The 26,163-nt window shown below is 34.8% G+C and overlaps 1 protein-coding gene, 1 non-coding gene and 1 pseudogene across 5 annotated transcripts in view; 2 read left to right on the forward strand and 1 right to left on the reverse strand.

The window, feature by feature from the left end:
- The window catches only part of WWP1 (WW domain containing E3 ubiquitin protein ligase 1), a 158,236-nt gene that overhangs the window by 125,356 nt on the left and 6,717 nt on the right, over positions 1 to 26,163 (forward strand). For all 4 annotated transcript variants that reach the window (XM_077167131.1, XM_077167133.1, XM_077167132.1 and 1 more), the window contains 9 exons: positions 5,774 to 5,849; positions 5,956 to 6,027; positions 7,946 to 8,034; positions 11,867 to 12,026; positions 14,500 to 14,633; positions 14,724 to 14,864; positions 19,180 to 19,300; positions 23,156 to 23,260; positions 25,764 to 25,860. In XM_077167131.1, the coding sequence (XP_077023246.1) occupies positions 5,774 to 5,849; positions 5,956 to 6,027; positions 7,946 to 8,034; positions 11,867 to 12,026; positions 14,500 to 14,633; positions 14,724 to 14,864; positions 19,180 to 19,300; positions 23,156 to 23,260; positions 25,764 to 25,860 (995 nt within the window). The remainder of the gene's footprint in view (positions 1 to 5,773; positions 5,850 to 5,955; positions 6,028 to 7,945; positions 8,035 to 11,866; positions 12,027 to 14,499; positions 14,634 to 14,723; positions 14,865 to 19,179; positions 19,301 to 23,155; positions 23,261 to 25,763; positions 25,861 to 26,163) is intronic.
- Positions 4,226 to 5,235, reverse strand: LOC143685723 (hepatoma-derived growth factor-related protein 3 pseudogene; annotated as a pseudogene).
- Positions 17,404 to 17,465, forward strand: LOC143689257 (U7 small nuclear RNA). The gene has a single exon (XR_013178706.1). It is a non-coding gene; the product is annotated as a U7 small nuclear RNA (small nuclear RNA).

Here is a 26,163-nt window from a genome sequence, read left to right on the forward strand (position 1 = left end):
TTTGATGATTGGCTTTTCCATTTCTGCAAAGAAGGCTATTGGAATTTTCACTGGGGTTGATTGAATCTGTAAATCACTTAAGGTATAATTGACATCTCGACAATATTTAGTATCCAATCTGTAAGCATGGAATATCCTTCCATTTAGGTCTTCTTTGATATCTTTTAGCAGTTTTTTGTAGTTTTCTACATCCTTTACATTCTTGGTTAAATTAAATTTATTCCTGGATATTTTATTCTTTTAGTTATTGTAAATTAAATCAATTTAAAAAGAAATTCCCCTTCAAATTGTCATTATTAGTGTTTAGAAAGACAACTAATCTTTGGGTATCACACTTATAGCCACCACTTTGCTGAAATCATTTATTAGTATAAGTAGCTCTGTTGTAAGAATTTGGGGGACTTTGTATGTAAGGATCCTGTCATCTGCAAATAGAGAAAATTGTAATTCTTCCTTTTCAATTTGGATAGCTTTTATTTTTCTTACATAATTGTTCTGGCTAGAACTTCCACTACTGTGTTGAATAACAGTGGTGACAGTGGTCATCCTTGTCTTGTTCCAGATGTTAGAGGGAAAGCGTTCAGTTTTTCACCATTATCACGTTAGCTGTAGGTTTTTTCATATATATCCTTTATCATGTTGAAGTTTCCTTCTATTTCTAGTTTTCTAAGTGTTTCTATCAAGAAAGGGTAATGGATTTTGCCAAATGCCTTTTCTGCATGGATTGAGATGATCCTGTGTCCCCCTCCCCTTCATTGTGTTAATGTGGTATATTACATTAATTGATTTTATGTTGAACCACCCTTGCATCCTTGGGATAAATCCCTCTTGATCACGGTATATAATGCTTTTAATGTGCTGCTGAATGTAGTATTTTGTTGAAAATATTTTATCTGTTTTCATATGGGACATTGGTCTGTAATTTTCTTCTCTTGTAGTATCTTTATCTGGCTTTAGTATGAGGGTGATGTTGACCTCATAGAATTAGTTAGGGAGTGTTCCCTCCTCTTCAGCTTTTTTGGAAGTAGGATTGATGTTAATTGTTTGTGGTATGTTTGGTAGAATTCACCTGTGACACCATCTGGTCCTGGGCTTTTCTTTGTTGGGAGAGTTTTGAAAACTGATTCAGTCTTTTTACATGTAATTTGTCTGTTGAGATCTGTTTCTTCTAGAGTCAGTGGATGTAGTTTATGTGTTTTTAGGAACTTGTACATTTCATTTAGGTTGCCTAGTTTGTTGGCATACGGTAGTTCTTAGTATTCTCTTGTAATCCTTTTTATTTCTGTGGGGTTTGTTGTAATGTTCCGTCTTTCATTTCTGATTTTAATTATTTGTGTTCTCTCTGTTTTCTTTGTCAGTCTGGCTGAAGGTTTATCAATATTATTGATCTTTTCAAAGAACCAGCTTTTCCTATTGTTAATTCTATTGCTCTGTGTTCTCTATTTCATTTATTTCTGTTTAAATTTTTGTTATTTCTTTCTCCTCACTTTGGGTTTAGTTTGTTGTTCTTTTCCTAATTTCCACAGGTGTGCTGTTAGGGCTCTGATTGGAGCTTTCTTCTTTTTTAGTAGAGCTTTTTCTTCTTTCTTAGTGTAAGCATTTAGGGCTATAGATTTCCCTCAGAACCCTGCCTTAATTATGTCCCATATGTTGTGTTCTCATTTTCATTCATCTGAAGATATTTCTTGCTTTCCCTGTGATTTCTTATTTGACCCATTGAGTGCTTATAACTGTGGTTTATTTTCCATATGTTTGTGGATTTTCCAGTTCTCCATCTGTTATTAGTTTCCAGCTTCATTCCATTTGGCCAGAGAATATGCTTTGTATAATTTCAGTCTTCGTAAATTTATATAGACTTCTTTTGTAATTTTCCTGGAGTATAATGCATGTATATGTGAGAAGAATGCATATCCTGCATTTTGGGGGGTATTATATGTATGTCTTTGAGCTCTAGTACAGTTATCATATTGTTCAAGTTCCCTGCTTCTTTATTGATCTTCTGTCTAGATGTGCTATCCATTGATGAAAATGGTGTATTTAAATCTCCAGCTGTTATCATAGAGGTGTCTATTTCTCCCTTCAGTTTTACCATTGTTTGCTTCACTCATTTGTCATTTTGTCCTTTGTGTTTTATTTGTCGTATTTTTTGCATGTCTCTCTTCCTTTGTTGCAGCCTACTTTGTGTATAGTTGATCATGAGTTCCGTGATTGAGCCCTTTCTCATTTCTATTTTTGTATATTTTTAAAATACTTTCTCTGTAGCTACCCTGGGGATTATATTGAGCAACCTACGTGTAGCCTCCTAGTTTGAAAAGATACCAACTTAACTTTAGTAGCATATATGCTCTTTGCAACCATAGCCCTCTTTTTCCCCCTTTGTTATTTTTGTCACATATTACCTTATTATATTTTGCTTTTGTTTTAAAAGAAAATATTAATTTTTATCCAATTGTATTCTAACTCTTATAGGAAATTAAGAGTAGAGTTATATAGTGTATATATCTGTATATCCTGTATAGATACAATATATTAGGTTTTCCATTTTTCCATTTAGCTAGCTTTACCAAAGATCTTCACTTCTTCACACTTCTCCATACCACTTTCTTGTGTCTTTTTTTTCAACCTGAAGAGCTCTCTTTAGCAATTCTTCGAATAGCTCTTTTGGTGACAGACTCTGTTTTTTGTTTTTCTCTGAAAGTCTTCAACTCTTTCTCATTTTTAAAGGACTTCTTTGCCAGATAGAGAATTTCTGGTTGGCAGGTTTTCCTCTCTCAGTACCTTAATTGTATTGTACCACTACCTTCTCACCCCCATGGTTTCTGATGAAAAATCAGCACTTAGCCTAATTGAAGATCCCTTGTAAGTGATGAATTGCTTTTCTCTTGCTGCTTTCAAAAGTTTCCCTTTACCTTGGCATTTTATCTTGAAATATGTCTGTTAGGGTTTATTCTGTTTTGAGTATGTTGTACTTCTTAGACATGTATATTTATGTTTTATTGTATGAGTTGGTAAATTTTGGCCTTTATTTTGTCAAATATTCCTTCTGCCTCTTTTCCCATCTCTTTTCTTTCCAAGACTCACGTTAGTGCTCTTCACAATGTCACATAGGTTCTTTAGACTTTGCTCAAATTTTTCTGTTCTTTTCTGGTTTTCTGACTGTTTGATTTTGATTATTCTGTCTTCTAGTTTACTGATTTTTTCCTTCTTCTGTCCAGATCTGCTCTCATATGCATCATGTATTTTCATCTTCATTATTGTGTTTTCATCCCCATAATTTCTGTATTTTTAAACACTCTATTTTTGTTCACACAAGGCCTTCTTAATAACCTTTAGCATATATATATTTAGTTTATTTCTATCCATATTTTCCTTCAGTTGATTTAGGAAATTTATTTAAACTTCTTTGGTTAGTTCTAAAGTCTGTGTCTCCTTTGAAGTTTTATTTAATTCATTTCCTTGACAGAGCCATATATCCATGTTTCTTAATATGGCTTGAGTTTTTTGCTGATGTCTGGATAATTATTTTGATGTGTTGACTCTCAAAGTCAGTTTCTCCCTTTTGCTTAGGGTTTTCTTATAGATTGACTGTGTGTTAAGACTCTTCTTCAACATTTGGTCCAGCTTATACTGAACCTTTAGAGGAGCCTATTTTTAACTGTTCAGATTTTTTGAGGTCTTCTGCCCTGGATATGCAGTATGACTTTTGAGATTGCCCCCTTTTTTTCCCCAAAATGAAAGGGCAATTTTAATTTCATCTCCAATACACCAACATTATGTATCAAGGAATTAATTACTGCGTTCTATCAAAGAGGTGAAATCTCATCCTTAAGCATTATGTTGAATGATCATTTTTAAAATGCTAATTTATGTTTAACTGAGTGTTTGGCAATGGTGGGATGAAGGCATGAGAATGATGAGCATATCTGCCTTGATAAAAGGATCCTAGACATGTATAAAACTGTGTAAAAATCTTTATAATCCTTAATGGTTAAGGGCAACTTCATGCAACCAAATAAATTAGTGAAATTAAATCAGTAATCTTTAAAAAGGCTAAAATGTTTTTTTCATGGAAACACAACAGGGAAATGTAAATAATATACATACAAACTGGAGTTCTGTCAATAACAAAAATAACCATGTATTTGTTTCATTTGAAGTCCAAGAATATTAGACCATCTAATATTTAACCTTCTTGTGGTTTCTCTTAATATGCAGATTCATTGTGTTAGGACCCTTTACTATAGTTTTCTGCGCATCTTAAAGCTGTGTTTCTTGTATTATTACTGGCACCTCCATCCCCAGAGCTGGTTTTTTCTTCTTTTCAATCCATGTCCTCTTTATCTCTTGGAGATTTCCGCAACTGTTTAGAGGATTTCTTGTAGGTGTATAATTTTTTTCCATTTTGAGCCTTTTTCATTCTTTCTTTTGCCTTTTCTATCTTCTATTCTACCACCTTCTTCCTTACGGTTTGCATCTGAAGTATTTTCACCTTCTCCTTCAGTTTCTGCAGAGCTCTGTTGCTGAATTACCTGGTATCCAGTAAATTTATTCCTGGGCTGTTTTCTATTTCCTACAATCCTTAATTAAGTCCATTCCGTTGGACTTTCCAAACTTGTTTTTGTACTCATATGGCAAAAGGTATTTGGGACCTGTCTATGCGGTTTCATGGTGCCAAAAAAAAAGATAGAGGCTTCACGGCTCCTGCTGGGAGTTCATTTGTCAGATTGGGCAGTGCAGGTAGCCTTTCATCTTAATGAAGATCAGGTTGTCGGCCTTGTATTCATGGGGCCCCCTCTTCCCGGTCGTCCTTGGTCACCAGAGAAGATGCCGGGAGGCCGCCACCCCCGCCCCCCTGCGACAGAAAGACTGCGCAGCAGTGAGCCTCCAGCCTGGCGAGCACACGAAATGTCACTCCGGCTAGGCAGAGTGGCGAGGAGGTGACCGAGGTGAAAGGTGGGTGTAGCAGGTCAGCAGATCACCACTCCCCACCTCTCCCCTCCTTCGCCAGCCGTTTAATTCCTGGATACACCACAGGTTTTCGTGGAGGAACTAGGTGGGCCAGCCAGGTGCTCCGTGGGCCGACGGGTAGGCCGAGATTGCCATTTTCTATGCAGTTCTCTCCCCTCTAGAAGAAGATTTCCATTTGTCTGTCACTTCTCTGGGTGTCCTGAACTGTTTTGTTTGTTTTTGTACAGCAGCTGTGATTTGCTCAGTTGTTCTCCTGTGCTCGCTCATTGCCCCCTTTCGTTACAATTTTCAGTCCTCTGGTGGAGTATCCCCCACCCCAGGGAGCCAGATGGAGTCAGTGTTCACGATGCCCATTTTATAATTTAGGTGTTCCGGCAATTAGAAAACAAGTTGGGTGTGTGTAGTGCTGGTCAGCAGTTCCCTCACAGATCTCTTTTGTTTCCTGGGAGCGCTTTTGTGTGTATACTGTAGTTGCCAGCAGCTTGGGCTCTGCCCTGGTCTGTGCGGCCTGAAGGTGCCTGGTTAGGGTGCTGCTGCTGTGGGGCTTAGCCCTGTGGGGCCGAGCGACGGGCAGATGTCTGAATTGGCAGGTCAGAGTTTACAGATCTCTTCATTTCTTTTTTGGTAGGTCTTTTTTTTTTAACCCCCCTTTGAATCTTTCTCTAGTTTCTAACATCCTCCAGAGTTCCAAGTAAGTAGGATTTGCACTTTTTTGTTTGTTTTCTGAGGGGAAACTTTTCCAGGGATATCCTACATTGCTATCTTGAGGAATCACTCCTAATAATATGATTTTTTTTCCCTTTAGAACAAAAGGTGGCCCACAAATTGCTTATGAACGCAGCTTTAGGTGGAAACTTGCTCACTTCCGTTATTTGTGCCAGGTACTACAGTGGTAAATAAATCTTATTTTCATTATCATTTAGTCTTACCATAACACAGCGTACATACTATAGCTTACATGAATTATGTTATTATTTTTGTTTCTAGTCTAATGCACTGCCCAGTCATGTGAAGATCAACGTGTCCAGGCAGACATTGTTTGAGGATTCCTTCCAACAGGTAAGGAATATTTTACCATACTAAAACTACTACTTATCTCATTGTATTCTATTTTAAGGGAGTTAGAGTTTTAGAAATATATGTCATATAGAAAACATCTATAATAATGGCTATCATGTACTGAGTTCCAACTATAATAATAATCATAATAAATCCTTCTGTGTACTGTGTGATTGTCGTGTAGTTGTGGTTGGTATTGGCATCTTATAGTCTTACAGTTATCATTTCATTGAATTCATCCTCAAAACATCCCTTTGAGATAACTCCTGTCATTATCTCTATTTTATAAGTAAAGGTGCTGGGCTGAGAGACAAAATAATTCTATCATTTATATGAGTACTTACCTAAAATAAAGCTTAAATAGAGCGTGGAACAAGTTGATCTATTTTTCTTTGCTAAGAATTTTTTAAAAATCGAAAAAAGTTTTGATAATAGCTACCAAATTAAAATTAAATTGATAATAGTGCATTTCATTTAATGTTCATTTAATAACCCTAATGTTAATTCCTCCCTCTTTTAGATTTCTGCATAAATGTCATGATTTCAAAGATACTTGTATGAACACACTATTCAAAATAGCAGTCCATGTTCACCTCCCTCACTGTCACGTCTTATCCATTTCTGGTACTTTATTCTTCTTTGTAATATTTATCCCCACCCTATATTTTATGTATATGTATTTTTTTTTATCTCCCTTTATTAAAATGAAAATTCAATGAGAGCCAGAACTATTTTGTTTACTGTTATTCCCAGTGTCTGGAATAGTGTCTGGCACAGAGCAGGCATTCAATAAATATTTTGTGAATGAATAAATTAATTCAGCACATCTGCCTTTCCTGAACCATCTGTAGAATATCTGAAGATAAAAAATCTGATTATTGTCAGCTCTGTTTTCCTAATAAAGTAGAGAATTTTTCATGTCCTTCACACAAATACTTCTCCAAAGTATTACCTGTGTATACAAGTAACAAGGACTTTTATTTATACTTTGTAAAGGCTCAAATGAAATAGCACCCTGAAATCAGAGAGACATTCAGATCCTAGATCAGTTTTACTAGCCATTGGGCTTTGGCCAATGTACTTAATGTAACTGTTATAAAAATTGTTTGTTTGAGTTGATGCTTTCTTAGCATAATAAATGTGTCAAAATGGGTCAACTTTTCCAAGCTCTGTTTGAGCTTTATTTTAGTTAAGTATACATCTAAATTCATGGTAGACTTTGTTTTGCTTTTTACTGTAGTTTGAGGAGAGTCAAGGTCTATTTGGACTTACAGGACTGAGCCCATCAAGGTGGAGGTCTGCTGGGGAGCTGTGTCCTCACCCAGACATACTGGTCTTGGCTTTGGTTCTGATGCATGTGTGGTGGAGTTAATTCATTTTTATCCAAAACTAAAGCCTACTTACTAGTAACCTTGCTGTAAGCTATTAAGGATTACTAATATTTGGTATAGCTATTATTTTAAGATACAATATGTGTATAAATTCATTCATTTTCTGTTGGGAAGTGGGAATGCATGGTATTAGCCAGACAGAGAACAAGGCCTTTTCTTTTCCTTTCATAATGTCACTAGTCAGAAGAATTTACATGACGTTTTTAAAAAGATTTTGCTACTATTTGTAAGGAGAGGTGTGAGAGGAATTATTTTAGCCTTGAAAAAGCTCTCTGTGCCAAATTCTTCTTCTCTTGCCACCAACTCAAAGTAGAGCTACTTTTGATGCTTGAAGAAGGGAAAGAGAAAGTGAATCAGAGAACACTTAATAAGTAAGTCTTTATTTAGTGTGTGGAACGAATCATTTGATCCCTTGATGAGAAAGGCATTGTTGTGTGAGATAAGGAAATATGTAATTTTGAAAATACAGATGAAGTTTTAACTGAATTGTTTTGGAAGAAACTTTTCATGTTTTTGTTTTTAATTAGATTATGGCATTAAAACCATATGACTTGAGGAGGCGATTATATGTAATATTTAGAGGAGAAGAAGGACTTGATTATGGTGGTCTAGCAAGGTAAAGGAAAAATAACCCACAAATCTGCTTTGAAATAAGTGTCTCACTGTATTTTATGGATGTATCCTTGAAAAGCTATATGATTATACAAGATTATATATTTCCAATAGCAATCCAGAACTATTTTTAAAAAGAAAAATTATTACTTGTCTTGGTTATCCTTCCATACATTTTTATGTACATTTATATATATGTGAAGTTGTGAATATATGTGATCCAGTACAGATTTGCTGTGTTTTTTAAAAATGCAGAATTAATATTATAACATGCAAGATAAAGTAGTATTTGTCATATTGTAACTCTTGGACATCTTTCCATGTCAGTATATATAGGGTTAATATATTTTTTTAAATGATTACATAGTATTCCATTCTGTGTAGATAGATACCATAATTAGTGCATCATCATATATAAGGTTATTTGTTATTTTTTGCTGTTATAAATTATAAGTTGGTTTTCTGTTTGTTTTTAATCCAGTCCGAGTCTTTTTCTTTGGAGAGTAAAATTTTTTCCATTCACTAAATATATTGTTAATAAACGTGTGTGAAGCATTATGAGTGGAAAATCCTTTAAATTTTAATTTTACTCCTTAATTGCCTCACCCAAACCTAATTTGATCATTTACAAAATTAAATAATCATAATTTTAAAAACAATTGGCAAAAAGAGATGTGGGACTGAGCACAGTTGGTAGGGACAAATATATGTGGAGCTGTCAGTTTTACTTATATTATCATATTTCCTCATCCAAAACATTATTGACTAAGAAGCTTTTCCAGAAAAGAAACACTATTTACCATAATAAATATTCATATCACATCTACTGTGCTTTTTCTCAATTTCAGAAATGTTAATTCATTAAAAGAAGGGTGCACCTTAGAAGTAAAATATGTTTAGTTTTATAATGCCTGACCTTATAATATTTACATTCTTGTCAGAACCCATATTTGCTTTAGCTGTTTGGGTTTAGTTCTTTATTGTGATGACTTTAATGTATATATCCAATTCCTTAATGCCATGGTTTTCTTATTCCTAAATTTTTATTTTGATTCACATGCTGGTTGGTTAGATTCATCATCAGATGGTCTATTCAAGGGTTCACAACGATGATGTATTCCTGGAGCTTTTGCATATTTTGAGAATGTGTTTTCTGTTGCTTTTTACACAAATGACTCCACTAGGTATAAATTTTTCATGCAACGGTAGTCTCTCCAGAACTCTCTAGATGTTGCTTCGTTGTCTTCTGGTACTAGGAAGTGAGAGTCCAGCCCCTTATATGAAACTTGTTTTTTTCCTCTGGTTGCTCATTCACTTCTTTTCCTTGATGTTCATTACTTTCATTGTTGTTGGTTTTAAATCTTTTTTTTTTTTAGAAGCGTATTAAGATTTTCCTTAATTTCAAGGAACTTCTATTATGTATTGAATGTTTTTTCTGTTCCATTTGTTCCATCTTTCTTCGGGAACATCAGTCATGGGTATGTGAAATCTCCTTTGTCAAGTGTTACATGTCTGTCATCATTAATCTGAATAGTTTTATCTTTGTGCTTTTCCATTTTGTTTTGATTTTTCTCAACCCTATTCTCATGTGACTATTTGCAATACTGCCCTATATTTTACTGCTTCAAATGTGATTTTGCTTCTTTAATGGTTTTATTGTTTTCATTTACTTTTCTAGACTCAGCTAGCCTCATGTATTTTCTCATAATTTTTTCAACCTCTTATATCTCTTTAGTTTTTATAAGAATATAAAGAAGGATTTCTCTAAATTTAATTCTTTTGCCTCTTCCTAGTTAAGAATTTTTCCTTCTTTTCTGCTAGTATCTGGGTATTGGTTAGACCCATGTGATAGCAATTCTTCTTTTAGAATAGATTCCATTTTCTCCAGGCTGCTATTTGCTAAAAGTAATCTGAGGCAACTGGAAATTAAATTTCTAGTTTTGTTTGTATAAACTCATTATCACTAGCTCTGCTCAGCCTTCTTCCCTGGGGACATGTCTAGCCTTAGCCTCTTTACAGAGGAAAGGTGACTTGATTCAACTACTGTCAGGTCTAGTGATTGGGACTGGATTTAGTTTTATTCATTGATGCTTATCATTTCTCTGTCAATATTGTTTAGGAACTGGTTGTCTCTCTGTCTCTTCTCTGTTCTTCAGGCAGCTTCCTGGATTGGGTTTTAATTATTTGACAACAGTCAAAAACCAAGAAATTATGCTTAGTCAAGATTTCTGGCTCCTCTTTAACAGCACAAGATCCATGTTTCTACCTTCTCACTTGGCATCCGTTGGTTGAAGCAGAGTAGCTTCTTCCCTTTTGGAGGAGCATGCACTATATTTTACTACAGTGTGCAGTGCTGCCCAGTGGTCTAAGGACTATGAAAATATGCCTAGAAATACTTCTTAAAACCAGTAATAACTTTTATCTGGGCTGCAGTGAAGAATGGGGGTATGTTGTAGTTAGTAAGCTGTGGGAATGCAATATACCAGATATGGAACGGCTTTTAAAAAGGGGAATTTATTAAGTAGCTAGTTTACAGTTCTAAGGCTTTGAAAATGTCCAAATGAAAGCAAGTTTATAAAAACGTCCAATCTAAGGCATCCAAGGAATGATACCTTTTTTCAAGAAGGCGGATGACATTCATGGTTTCTCTCTCAGCTGGAAAGTCACATGGTGAGATCTGCTAGCTTTCTCTTCAATGTCTTCCCCAGGGCACTGCCCTCATGGCTCTAAAGCTTTTTCCAAAATGGTTGCCTCTTAAAGGGCTTCAGTAAGCAATGCTACCTTGAATGGATAGAGTTACATCTCCATGGAAACATCTGATGAAAAGTTACCATCCACAGTTGGATGGGTCCTATCTCCATGGAAACAATCAAAAAGCTCCAACCCAGCAATATGGAATGAGGATTAAAGAACTTGACTTTTCTAGGGTATACAATAGATTCAAACTGGCACAGGGTAGTTGTGACTAAGTACAGAATATGAACCCCGTCTGGAGAAGGAAGTCCCTTTTCCTCATTTATTAACTGCTATGGGCATTTGAGTTTAGAACCCTACTTAAGAAGAAATTGCTATTGAAAAGATTTTTTTTTGAAAATTAGTTATTTTCTAATATAGTTTATTAATCCTTAAGTTGGATTTTATATATTGGACTTTTTAAAAATGAGAGCAAAAGATGTGAAAAGTTAGGAAATATTTACCACATTTAAAGATTTCATCTTATTAATTTTAATTTTTAATGCAATGATGATAAAATTAAAACTCAGTGGTGCTTTGTACCCCAGTATCACCAACAAGTATTTGTTAAAACTTATTGGTGTATGAATTCTAAAATGCCTCTAAGAACTAAGAATGCAAAAAATATATAAAGGCATGTTTTTTGCCTTTGAGGAGCTTAAAGTCTGGTGGATGGGGCAGGTTATGTGCATAAAAATGAATATTGGGATGTTAACACAAACTGTTCAATGACAGATACGTGTATAAGCTATATAGGAATTGAGAGAATTGTTAAAGTAGAGTTGAGCTGGACTTGAAAAGGAGGATCTGCATGAGCTAGGTGGAAGTTGAGACATACTCATACAAAAGCATGACAGTAGAAATAAGCATACTGTGTGTGAAGAACACTGAGTTCGTAGTTTGGTTATCTCACAGGAACTAGTAGGTAACTGAAAAGGGCCAATTTATAGAGGTACCTAAATAAAGAGCTAAGGGATTGGGCAACAGACTTGTTAAGTGCTATTGAGCAGAGGTATGGTATCTGTATGAGTGTATGTAAAGTCTGTTTTAAAATTCATGTATATGCAGTTTAAAAAAAAACACCTTAATTTATTTTCTTGTAGAGAATGGTTTTTCTTACTTTCACATGAAGTTTTGAACCCAATGTATTGCTTATTTGAGTACGCTGGAAAGAACAACTACTGCCTACAGATAAACCCGGCATCAACCATTAATCCAGATCATCTTTCATACTTTTGCTTTATTGGTCGCTTTATTGCTATGGTGAGTTCTTCACTTTAAGTTTCTTAATTAATTTGCTTTATTTAAACTTTGCAAGTTTCCAAAGTATTTTACATTGGACTTTTTAAAGTGATAAGCATTATCTTTATTTTTGGCTATTCACAACTTTTATTACCAAGGAAATTTGCCTAGAGACTATCAAAATATATTTTTTGAGTATCTGCATGAAATCAAGGTTATGAATGTGAGGATTACTTAAAACCAGCTACTTAGTCTTTAAAAGTCTCTTCATTTTAAAAACTAAAACGTAATTATAGTGTGACTGCATTTCTATAAAAAGAGAATCTGAGTCATGTATTGATTACACGCAATTGATGTTTTTGGAATTTTTAAAAATTTGCTGAAGCGCTGTGTGACTGTTGTCCTTTGGGAAGTGTTTTTATTGTTTGCACTTATTTATTAATTCATTAGGCAAGTATTTATTGAGCTCCTGCCATGATGCCAACCACTGTTCTAGGCACTGGAGTTGAAGACATGTAAAATAGACATAGCTCCTGCTCTCGGGGATCTTAAATTCTGTGGAGGGAGACCAATAATAAACACATGCAGAGGGAAATAGGAGTGCTGCTCTTTTGTGTAGAATGGTTAGAGGAGGCCTCTCTAATGGGTTACACATGAACAGAAACATGAAGAAAGCAAGGGGCTAAATCTTACAGATATCTTGGAATGGCATAGGGAATGGCAAGACAAAGGCCCTGAAGTGGAAGTGCATTTTTGATTGAGAAATAGCAAAGGCAGGTATGGTTGGGACAGAATATGAGAGAGAATGTGGTAGAAGATGAGGTTGAGAGGTGCTATGTGGAACCTATAGGAAATTCACTTAAGTGTTTTGAGCAGGGGAGTGATATGATCTAAGTAAACATGATCTGACTTTTTGGAAGGGTGGAAACGGAGACCATAGGCAACAATACAGGTGAGAGGCGATAGTGATTTGGGCTTAAGTAGCAGGGGAAATAATTTAGATTCTGTTTATGTTTGGAAGTTAGAGCTAACAGGGTTTTCTGATAGAAAATGCGGCTGCAAGGTGTGAGAAAGAGTCAAGTATGACATCCATTTATTGCCTGTGCGTCTGTTGCTGTTACTGTTTCCTGAAAGGGGCAGAGTTGTGGAAAGAACAAGTTTTAGGGGTGGGGAGGAACAAGAATTTGGATATGAATATGCTAGGTTCCAGATGCTTGGAGACATCAAAGTAGAATAAAAAGTTGGATATACAGTTCTGGCTGTGGAGGATATCTAGGCAAGACAGAGGCATTTGAGAGTTCTCAGTATATAGAGAGTATTAAAAGCTATGTAATTGTTTAAAGAAGTATGGACAGAGAACACATTCAAGGACTTGAGTCAGGGAGATGAGCAAAAACCAGCAAAAGAGCTGAGGAGAAGGGTGGGAAATCGAATGAGAGTGGTTCCCAGAAACCAAGAAAAGAAGAAAATGTGTTTCTAAAATGGAAAAGGTGCTCCAGCTTGTCTGATGTTGCTGATGGGCTCAGATGAGGTCTGAGAATTGGCCATTCAAATTGGCCAGGTGGAAGGTATTTATGAGTGATAGTGAGGAAAGATGGATGGGAATAAACTCTGGAGAGAAGAAAGGAGAAGTGGAGACAGCAGATATAGACAAATCTTTTCAAGAAATTTGCTGTAAAGGATCATAGAGAAAGTAGGTAGTAACTAGGAGCAGATACTGTTTACAGAATGGTAGGAGAATAAAGCAGCTGTATACTCATAGCAGTGATCAAGTAAGAGGAGAGAGAAATTGATGAGACCAGTGAGGTAAGGAATATGAGGAAAATAACCTTGACTAGAGGTATTTAATGTACAAAGAAATAACAAAAAGCTTTCAGCTAAGAGTGTATGATACAGATGCTACGAGTTAGCAGTTATTGTAGAATGCATAAAAGTTCCCTTCTAATTGCTCCTGTTTGCTCAGTGAAATAGAAAGTGAGATCCGTACAGAGTGAGGAGTGAAGAGGAGGTATTGAATAAAGAAGAGAAGGAATGAAATAGTCATCTAGGAGAATGGGAGAGTGAATGCAGTTGAGAAATAGACTAAGCTCCTGCTTGAGGAATTTAGGCATGAGCCATTCAGCATGGTTTTGTGCGCATTTCTAGCATGTCCAGTTGTGAGCATGTAACAGATTGAGAGTTGGATTTTACCCAGCTTGGAATTTTGCTAGAAGGTCTTGAGGGTGGGGATACAAGGTTTGATGATTTACACAGAAGATACTTCTCTTATGATTATTGATAGGATACAATATAGAAAGTGTTTGAACTCAATGAACTAGATTTTGTTTTTCATACTTAGCATTTTGTTTATTTTAGGTTTCATAATTTAGTATGTTCGTTTATTAAGTACTTTTTTGTCTGTAAAGGTTCATGGCGTCTCTATTATTGTTGTGCTCTGAATAAGAAAATTACTGTTTTGTAAATTTTCAAGTAAAATTTTTTTTATTTTTGGCAGGCACTTTTTCATGGGAAGTTTATTGATACTGGTTTCTCTTTACCATTCTACAAGCGTATGCTAAGTAAAAAACTCACTATTAAGGATTTGGAATCCATTGATACTGAATTTTATAACTCCCTTATCTGGATAAGGTTTGAAGATTTATTTTTTTTTTCAATAAGCATTTTCTTGAAACCATTTATACATTTTGTTAATTAACGGCTATATTTTGTTTCATCCAGAGACAATAACATTGAAGAGTGTGGTTTAGAAATGTACTTTTCTGTTGACATGGAGATTTTGGGAAAAGTTACTTCACATGATCTGAAATCAGGAGGTTCCAATATCCTGGTGACTGAAGAGAACAAAGATGAATATATTGGGTAAGGTGATATGCTTTAATGACCTTAATTTCTAGAACTACCGCATTAGAACTAATTCCTTTATATCTCTAATTTCATCCCTTCCTCCCTCCTCTGGGACAATGCTGTATTCCCTCTTTCTTTTATCCTTTTCAGTTATTCACTCTCTATTCAGTCTTTCTCTCCATTCATAAACATGCTTAAATAGTACTCAGATGTAGTAAAAGATCCTTCCCTTGTTTCTGACATAAATTTAAGATCTCCTTCCCAACAGTACCAGTGTTCTTTACAGTGACCTGTACTTTGCCACTGCCACTCGCTTGTTACTGTCTGTAGTCTGCCTTCTGCCTTCACTGCTTTACTATAATTGCTCTCTTAGAGGCACCATTAAATTTTTAATTTTAAGATTGAAAATCATAAAACATTGCAGCTAACAGGATCTTTTGGAAAGACTAGACCAGCTCCTTCATTCCTGGAAGAGTAGACTGAGGCCCTGTTAGGGAGTGGCAAATCCAAGTCTGGAATCCAAACATTGATGACCAGTCCATTGCTCATATGCTGTTCCATGATACCTTCTACTCTTTATCTCTTTTTTTTAATTGATATACATTATATATTCACATAGCATGTAATCACCCAAAGTGTATAATCAGTGTTTCACAATATCATCATATAGCTGTGCATTTATCATCACAATCAAATTTTTTGTGTGTGTGTGTGAAAAATAACATATATACAAAAAAGCAGTAAATTTCAAAGCACATCGCAACAGTTAATTGTAGAACAGATTTCAGAGTCTGGTATGGGTTACAATTCCACCATTTTAGGTTTTTACTTCTAAGTACTCTAAAATGCTGGAGACTAAAGGAAATATCAATATAGTAATTCAGCCATCATACTCATTTGTTAAACCTTACCTTCTTTGTATAACTCCACCATCACCTTTGATCTTTCTCCCACTCTTTAGGGGTATTTGGGCTATGCCCATTCTAACTTTTTCATGTTGGAAGGGGCTGTCTATAATAGGGAATAGGGAAATGGGTCTAGCTGATGTCCTGGAGAGATAGGCCCCTCTAGGTTTCAGGACTTATCTTGTCCAGGGACCCATCTGGAGGTTGTAGGTTTCTGGAAAGTTACCCTAGTGCATAGAGTTGCCCTGGAAGTTCTTTAGGATTAGCTGAAATGGTTTTGGTTGAGGTTTGGCAAGTTATGATAGGTAACAATGTATAACTGAAGCTTGTTTAAGAGTGACCTTCAGAATAGCTTCTCTACTCTCTCAGCCACTGATACCTTATTTGTTACATTTCTTTCGGTCAGGATGACATTGTTGATCCCACGGTGCCAGGGCCAGGCTCATCCCTGGAAGTCATCTCCCACACTGCCAGGGAGATTTTCACCCCTGGATGTCATGTCCCATATAATGGGGAAGGCAGTGATTTCACTTGCAGAGTTGGGCATAAAAAGCAACAGAAGAGGTCCTCTGGAAGTAACTCTTAGGTATACCTATAGGTAGGCTAAGCCTCTACACTATATATATACAGCTTACTCTGTTAATAGTACTCAACACAACCTCAGTTTTAAAACTCTGTGTTCTCTTGACTTCCCTGAATCCCACACCTCCCTGTTTGTCTTCACGATTGTTCCCTTAATCTCCATTTCCTAAAGGTATTTTCCCAAGGTTTTGTGTTCAACTTTCTTCTCTAAATATTCTGCTCTCATGACTTCAAATTTCAATTAAACTAATGTCTGAACTTTAGAATATAATTTCCATTTGCCAGCCAGGTAAATCCAAACTGTTTCAGTTAAGGGCCTCATAATAAATATTTTAGGCTTGTGGGCCATATACAGTCTCTGTTGCAACTATTCAGTTCTGCTGTTATAGTCAGCAGATGTAGCCATAGGCAATTTGTAAACAGATAAACTTGGTTCTGTCCCATTGAAACTTATTTATGGACACTGAAATTTGATTTTCATGTAATTTTCACATCACGAAATAGTATTCTTTCTCTGCAACCATTTTTGAAAATGTAGAGCTTATTCTTAGTTTCACGTGCTATACAGAAACAGATTTGGTCCATGGCCGTTAGTTTGCCAACCCTTGAACTGCTTACTAGAAGACCCACATGTAATGTGCCCCAAATAAAATTTCTCATATTTTTTTTAACTATGGCTTCTTGACCAATTTCTATTAATGGTACTACCATTTTCACCCTCTTATATACTAGGATTCTCAGTGTTACTTTGTCTCTTTCTTCAGAAAAAAAAAATATATATATATATAAAATTATTGGGGGTCATTTTTTTTAAATCTTTCAGTAACAGGATTATATCACATATATGCATTTTACTCATCTTGATCTATCAATAGAGATAGAACTAACTCATTTCCTAATAGCTAAGTAAATTATGGTATATCTAGTGTATATTATTCAGCCATTTCTGCTACTAGGGGTCATTCGGGTTGTGTCTAGTTTGGACTACTACAAATAAGGCAGCAAAGTGTGAATCCTTGAATCCTGCTACTTTTGCCTCTGTAGGATAGATTTCAAAAAAAGCGAAATAGTGTTGCAGCTCTTTTAGAATTTGTCTAGCAGGTTTTCTGGCTTTAGCTGGAAAACCCATAATTAAAAAAAAAAAGTGAAGTGCTAGGTCAAAGGGTATTTACACATACTGTGCTGTGAGAAGGCTGTAAGATGGTGAAAAATAGTAGTTAGATAGCAGGCTAGAATGGTAACCAGATTGTGCCATTATCTGTGGAGATACACACAGAGAGAGAGAGAGAGAGAGAGAGAGAAAGACAGGAAATGTATTATTCTTAAAAACCTGGATTTTTGCTCTAAATTATAAGGAGTCATCACAAACAAGTTGAAACCGTAACAGGATCAGAATTGTTTTGGTAGAGATAGTTCTGGCCATGTGTGTGGAGGATGAATTGAGGGTGACAGATGGGAAGGTTGGTGATTGGAGACTGGGAGACCAGCTGAGAGTTGTTTTTCTTTGCTTTTGTTTTGTTTTCACTTACCCAGTAGTGAGATATTATAGACCTGACTCAGGGTAGAGGCAGTAGAGATAAAAAGAAGGAAAATATTTTTGAGGATATTGCACAGATAGAATAGACCGATTTAGTTAATTTCATGTAGCAGGAAAAAGAATAATAGATGAAATATATGATGATTGAAGTAGACTGTTGGAAGTGTTAGGATATCCAGAGTAGGTGACCTACGAATATCTTAATCTTAGGAGAGAAGCAGGATTTGGGAATTTAAGAATTGCTAGCTTTTATATGATAGTTGAAACTTTGGTAGTTGATAATACATCTTTGAGAATAAATAGCTAGAGGTGAAAATAAGACAGAGATCTAAGTGACACAGACATTGATGGAATAGTGAAACCATTGAAGGAAACACAAGGCAGGCAAAGCCGAATCAATAGGAAATGGTATTGCTGGACCCAGGAAGAGTGGGCTGAGAAAAGGGGTTGCTAGTGTCAGATGTTATAGGAAGTTCATGTAACATAAACAGTGAAAAGAGGGCATTGGGCTTGGCTTTCCTGTCACTTGCTAGTATGTGTGACTTCTCATGAAGTAGTGTGTTCTGTTCCTCCTGACCTCCTTTTGGAAACTCCTCATAGAGATTTTGTGTCGTTGGCATTTTTCATTTATCATACTTCTCTACTCAATACTTGCTTCCTCTGTCTCCTCAGAAAGTTTTGTTGCAGCTTAAGTTATTTCTTTTATTGTGGTTAGGAGCTCTTCGTGTTCTCCAACTAACCAGCCAGTAAAGAACCTTATCTCCTGCTGTAAGTCTTCTCAAATAGAGGGATCATAAATCTGTACAAGCGCATAGCCCTTAAAAACTGTTGTTGCATGTTATTGAGACAGTACCTTGTTTCCCTGATGTGAAGTCTTTGAGTCAGAGTCCTCAATTCTCCCTTAGCAAACTGCTTTGGTAGAGGGAGAGCCTGACGGTAGGCATTCCCCCTTCCTTTTATGTACAGTATTTGGAGTTAATTGTGTCAGTGTACAATATTTGGAGTTAATTGTCTAGATAAGAACAGGCAATTAATAGTGCCAGGATTTGGCAGTGTTTCCAGTAAATAAAGATCTCCCTATTTATTTTGGAAAACATCCCTTTTTTTTTTGTAGCTACTAATGTGCTAAAACTGATTTCCTTGTGTAAAAGCATGCATTAACTCTAAAGTTACATGCATACATACAGACATACTTTGTGTATGTTTATGCCATATTTTTTAAAAAAAGGAATTGGAAGTTGATGTTTCTAAACTTTTTACTTCACATGCAAATAACCTATATTTTAAATACTTTCTTTATTTTCAGTTTGATGACAGAATGGCGTTTTTCTCGAGGAGTACAAGAACAGACCAAAGCTTTCCTTGATGGTTTTAATGAAGTTGTTCCCCTTCAGTGGCTGCAGTACTTTGATGAAAAAGAATTGGAGGTTAGGTGCTTTTATTGTGGTACTATAGGATATGGTTTTGCTTTGCAGAAATATACACACATTTTAAAATCATGAGTTACAATCTTGAATCATCTCATTCATCCAGATTTTTAGGGGGGTATTAAAAGCCTATTAAGGTATAATTTTGGAAACTTTCTGAAATCTCAGGTTATTAGTCAGTTGTCCCCAAAATCACATTTTTAAGTCATGAGTTCTTAGTGGTCTTAACTGTATTTAAACTTTTTAGGAGTACATCAGGAATCCTTAGAGTGTTCTTTTCCCATATAAATTAGAACAGGGCATTAGGCTAATCCTTGACATTTCCTCTCATCTCCCTTTGGGTGCAGTATTTTGCCTTTAGCCATGCTGGGTCCTCTAATAAGGAATTTGGTTCCTTCATTAAATGTGCATATGAAAAATTAACATTTTACATTTTATACAGAAATATTCCTGTTTAGAAATTAGCGTGGCTAATGTAATGCTTCTACACAAGGAAATCAGTTTTAGCACGTTAATTTCTAAACTTGTAACTGACTTGGGAAGAATATGAAAGGGACTCTGTGTCTGACACATGTAAACTGTCTCTAAACCTGATTAACATGTCTTTCTTAACAGCTTGCTTATTATGTACATTGGCAGAAACACGTTAGAAGGAAGATTTTTTTTTAGAGTAGTATTTAATTTTTTTTAATAATAAACTCCATTAAGAATCTGATGGAAGGTAAACAATCTTGGCATCTTCAAAAGTGCAGACACCTAAAATGTTTCATAGCCCTGATTAATTAAGAAGTACCATCTTAGAGGTGTATCCAGTAAAAGAGGGAGTAATGTTATAAGCGTGACATTAGAGCAGAGATCAAGCAAAAACAATGTATCAAGAAAAATATCAGTGAGAACATATTTTTCAGAGCCCTTGGTTATATTAATGTTCTCACATATATCCGATCTGTGATGAAGTAGATAGGCTATATTTATTTAACCTAAAAGGAGACTGGAAGCTGTTATTAGTTACTGATTTGCCCATAGCTCATGGTGCAAAATCGGAAGAAAATATGTTTTTTTGTTCTTGATTTCTCTCTCCTAATTTATTGTTCTTTATTGTACTCCCATCATTGTCTCTCTTTACCATGAATAATACCACGTTAATGATTATTTATGCCATTATTCACAATAAAGGTTATTCATAATGTAGCCCCATTTTATAGGTTAAAATGTTTAAACTTTCAGAAGATACCACAATCATTCTTTATAAAAACTCTCACAACCCTAGGAATAGAAGGGAGCTTTCTCAGCCTGATAACAAACCTTACCTCTGACATCATTCTAAGTAGCGATATTTTGAATACTTTTCACTTGAAATTAAGAACAAGGCAAATGTTGTATTTCCCTTACAAGACTGTAAACCCCTTAAGGGCAAAGACATCTTTGCATTTCTAGCACTACTATAGTTTTAGGTACTTAATTATGAATTAGATAAATAAATGGTGATGACAGTGAAAAAAAAGAACAAGGCAAAGATGTCCATCCACCCTTATTACTTTTATTCAACATTGTACCAGAAGCCCTGCCTAATGTAATAAGGCAGAATAAATAAATAAAAGGCATTCATATTGAAAATACAGCTGTCTTTATTCACAGATGACAACATGATAGTCAAATGAGAAATATCCTAAGGAATCTACAGAAAAACTATTAGAAATAATAGTCAATTTAATATGGCTACAGGGTACAAGGTCAATAATTTATTTAACTGTATTTCTGTATATTAGTAACAAACACTTGGAAATGGAAATTTTTTAATTTCATTTATTAAAGCATTAAAAAAACACCAAGAAATTTAACGAAGACATGCAAGATTAAAAAAAAAACCAGTAGTGAGAAAAATTAAAAGGCCTAAATAAATGAAGAGATATATCATATTATGAACAAACTCCATATTATTAAAATGTCATTTCTCTCCAAATTGATATAAATGTTTAATACAACCCTTGTCACCATCCCAGCATAATTTTTTGTAGAAATTGATGTACTGATCCTAAAATTACAAAGAAATGCACAGGATCTGGAACAGCAACAATGATTTTGAAAAAGGACAAGAATTTACGCTACCTGATTTCAGGACTTCTTATAAAACCATGATAATTAAAATAGTTATTGATGAAAAGCTAGACAAATAGATCAGTGGAACAAAATAGAGAGTCCAGAAGTTGAGCCATACATGTATTATCAATTGGTTTTCAACCAAAGAGCAATATTTCAGTGGGAAAAAGGGGAAATATTTTCAACAAATAGTGCTGATCAACTGCACATCCGCACAGAGGAAACTGAACTTTCACCCCTACCTCATACCATAAAGATGTATTTGAAATGAATTGTAGACTTAAATGAGAAAGCTGAAAAGAAAAAATAGGAGAAGATCTTGGTGTAGGCAAAAGTTTCTAGGGAGAACACAAAAGCAATAATCACAAAAGAAAAAAAAATGGATAAATTTTGACTTCATCAAAACCAAAGAAACTTTAAGTAAATGAAAAGGCAGCTTTCACACTGGGAGAAACTATTGAGACAAGTACATCCAGAATGTATTAACAATTCTTATAACTCATTAAGGAAAGAAGAAAAAAATTGTAATGGACAAGGACTTTACTTGAATAGACGCTTGATAAAAGATGATACCCAGATGGCATGCGAGGACATGAATCAGTGCCCAATAGCTTTAGTCCTTGAGGAAAATACAAATTAAAACTAAACGAGATACCACTCTGGGATAGTGCTGATAGTTTCTTATAATGTTAAGCATATATATGCCTTATGACCTAGCACTTCTATTTACCCAGTAGAAATGAAAACATATGCTCTCACAACGACTTGTACATAACTGTGCATAACAGTTTTCTTCATAAAAGCCAAAAATTGGAAGTAACCTAAATATCCATCAAGTGAATGGATAAACAAATTATCATATATTCATATAATGGAATATTACTTACCAGTATGAAAGAACAGACTGCTGGTACAAACAGCAACATGAATGAATCGGCAAAAACATGCTGAGCACAAAAAAAGACAGAAAAGAGTGTGTGTCTAGGTAGGCAGGCAGGCAAATGGTAGATGCACATAATATGTACTGTATATGACATATATATGAATGTATGTCACTCCCAAAAAGACAAAATCCATAATCTATAGTGAAAGAAAGCAAATTGTTGATGCTTAGGGCCTGATATGGGATGGTGGTTGACAGCAAAGGGGCATGATGGAAATATTCAAAATCTAAAACTTTATTGTGATGGTGATTATAAAAGTATATATCTGCAAAAGCATCTAATATATACTTAAAATAAGAGGATTATGTCTATAATTTCATGACTGTATGTCATATATGACATGTCATATTGTCATTTATGCCATATATGACTATACATAAGTTAGTTTTTATTCTGTATGTGATAAGCAAGGGTTATTTGAAAATTTCACGTGTATAGAATATATAATTCCCAATAGTCTGGATAAAAATAATAGGAGGCTATTTCATTTTTAAGTATATAGGACAATATATATAGATTTTTTTAAAAAACACATGTTTGAAACTAATCAGCAGTCAGGATACCCAATTTGGAATGAATATATTTATAGTAAAGGGGTTTTCATAACAGCTAAAAAAGTAATTACTCTAAATGTTGTTTTCAGTTTGAGATTAATAAAAGGAGATAACATAAAGTATCAAAGAGTCTTTTATGCTAAATTGCCACAGATTTTGTTGGCTTTGCTTACTATGTTCATTACTTGTCATGCACTTAGCTATTCATGCAGTTATGCCAAACCTTTATTGTGGCCTAATATTGTGTCTTTTCCCAGGTTATGTTGTGTGGCATGCAGGAGGTTGACTTGGCAGATTGGCAGAGAAATACTGTTTATCGGCATTATACAAGAAACAGCAAGCAAATAATTTGGTTTTGGCAGGTATTTGCTCTTATTTTTTTGAAACAGATTTCTCTAATGAAGCAGTGGTTTTAAAAATAACTTATTCCTTAAACTGAGACTGCTTTTGGACATAACTTTTTGTCTTCTAATTCTAAATCAGAAGTGATGAGTGTGAGCACTTGTAAAAGCATTTTCCATTGCTCATTTGACTATATTCCTAAATGAAGGAACGAATGGTACACTCTTCTTTAAGCTATACCTTTTTTTTCTAGTGGTAGTATCACAGTATTCTATAAACAACTCCAGTTAATTTTAGATGTAAATTTGGGGAAGTATGTTTTTAATAAGAAAGTAAATGCAGATACTTTCACTGAAGGTGATGATATATTAGAGAATAAGAATAATCAAGGGATAATCCCTAAGAATCTATCTATTTTTATGGTTTGTGTTTTGGCTTAAATTGTAGTAGGATAGTCTCTGGGCATCCATGTGCTTAATATTAATCTTGAAGCATATTGTATTTTAATAGATTTGTTTGGGGTTTTTTTTTTTTTTTTTTTTTGGAGAATTTTAAATCTCTAGGCCAAGGATATACTTCGCTTAAATATTCTACTGATTGAGACTCATTTGAGCAACTTAGTGAACGGTTTCCTTCTGTTTAACTGCTTCACTTTCAGGTGAATGGGGAGCCTGGTACTTTTTATTATTACAGAAAGATTTTTATGAAAGGTGCATCTTTTTATCAAGATATGAGTGCTGTGTTTATTGCTTAATACTTTAAAGAAGCATGATATGTTTAGAAATTTATCCTATAGATGATAATCAACATTTGCAAAATGGCACATACCAGGTATCTAATGCAGCATTTTTTAAATATACTGACAGACTTGAAATGACCTAAATCCATTAGTGGGTTACTGGTAAATAAATTATAGAATATCCATTTATATAACTTGCAGTCATTCTTTTTCTTTTCTTCTTTTTTAAAAATGCAACTTAACAAAAATACTGGGGAAAATATATTTTAATACATTAAGGGAGGAAAAAGGTGCTGAACAGTGGGTACATATGCCATTTTGTTTAAAACTTATATCCTTATAGTAAAAGTGTATGCAAGTATATGAATATAGCAGGTCTCAAAAGATAGACAAAAACACTAGTAACAGCTTCAGGGTGGAGTTGAGTAGTTGGAGGCAAAGATGAAAAAGCTGCTTTTCACTCTGTATCCTTCTATTAACTTTTGAGTTCTATGCTATACACATCTTATATCTATTAAAGAAAAACAAACAAAAAGGTAGAGTAAGTCCATTTCCAAGCCCAAAATATCTGAATTATGTTACACACAGTTTTTTGTAGTTTCTAATCTCTCCGCTTAGGCTCTTTACTAGCTCCATTACTCATTTGTGTTCCCTGACTATTTGGACATTTGTATCTATATACATAAAGAGCTTAGGTTTAGGGTCAGATTAATCCAAATGAATGGTTTTATTTTCTGAATTGGGTTTGTTTTAGAGAAAGTGTTGAGGATTATGCCAGACTTGGTAGTAAGTTTTGTTTTTTGTGTCCTGGTGATACACATGCCCTAGTACAATTCTACACTGAATATTTCTGACCATGTTTTGTTCTTACCCGTAGGTAAAATTTATTCCGTTTTTAAGATTCACTTTTACTCTCAGATTGCTCCCTAAGTTCCTTACATTCTGCTATAAGATATTCGAACCTGTCTCCCAATTTAGATGTTAATTATTCACACCAGCATTTTACTGCATTATCTATCCATTTATATCCCTTTTTGAAAAGAACTAGTCAATGAACTAGATATTTTGAGAGAAATGTGTACTTTGGCTTTTCACATAACAGGACAAACACAAAGAATAGGGAAAATGGTGTTTAGTGGAAGAAAATACCAGAAACTCAGAGGGGCAATATGGAGGTGATTACTTTCAGTAGCTTAAAGAGAGGATTGGTAGTTGGCTTAGTGGAGGCTAACAGTGATTTAGAGCTCAGACAGTTCATTGTTCAAATCTTAGTTCTGCCACTTATTAGCAGTTGGGGAAGGAAAAATTATTTAACCTCCCTGAGCTTCTGTTCTCTTATATGTACTGTGTGGGAATTGACAATGATAGTGCCTCTCTCATGGAATTGTAAGGATTAAATATTTGTAAAGCATATGGCACAGTGCTTGGCAGGAACCTTCAATAGATGATAGCTGTTTTAATTCACTATCATCCATCCTAGCTGCACCTTTTAGCAATGTGACCTTAGGCAAGTGACTTAACGTTTCTTAGTTTTTACATCTCATCTCTTTAAGCTGAATATAATAATAATAGTGGCCATTCTATAGTGCTGTTAAGGATTAGTAGAAGTAAGATTCATAGTGTATAGACTTAATAAATGATAAATGCTAAAACCACTTTATCATCTCTTTTGGACCAATTTCAGTGCTGAATATTACTTTTCTTAATTTTCTTCAAATGTCTGTTTTTCATTATTGAAGGTATTTAGCATTTAATATTAAAGTAAACATGATTTTGTTATGCAGTTTGTGAAAGAGACAGATAATGAAGTAAGAATGCGACTACTACAGTTTGTCACTGGAACCTGCCGTTTACCTCTAGGAGGATTTGCTGAGCTCATGGGTAAATGCAATTTCATTGCAGTTTTTCCTGTAGATAATTTTCTAATAATAGTGACTTTTATAGTGGTATATAACAGACTTGAACTTAATGATTAATTTTCTGTATTCTAGGGCAACTATCAGAAAACAAGGGCAAATGAAATGCCAAATGCATTTGTAAAACAAAATGAAAAGTCTCCTCACAGAGCTTGTTTAGGAATTGCTTTATGCCCTGGAGTGATTGGGCAGGAAGCAAAAATGTGTAGATCTTCCTACTGATATAATTCTTATTGTGGGATCCCTACAGCAGTCATGACAGAAGCAA

This window comes from Tamandua tetradactyla, chromosome 6 (genome assembly GCF_023851605.1).
Source record: "Tamandua tetradactyla isolate mTamTet1 chromosome 6, mTamTet1.pri, whole genome shotgun sequence".
In the NCBI taxonomy this organism is placed as follows: domain Eukaryota; kingdom Metazoa; phylum Chordata; class Mammalia; order Pilosa; family Myrmecophagidae; genus Tamandua; species Tamandua tetradactyla.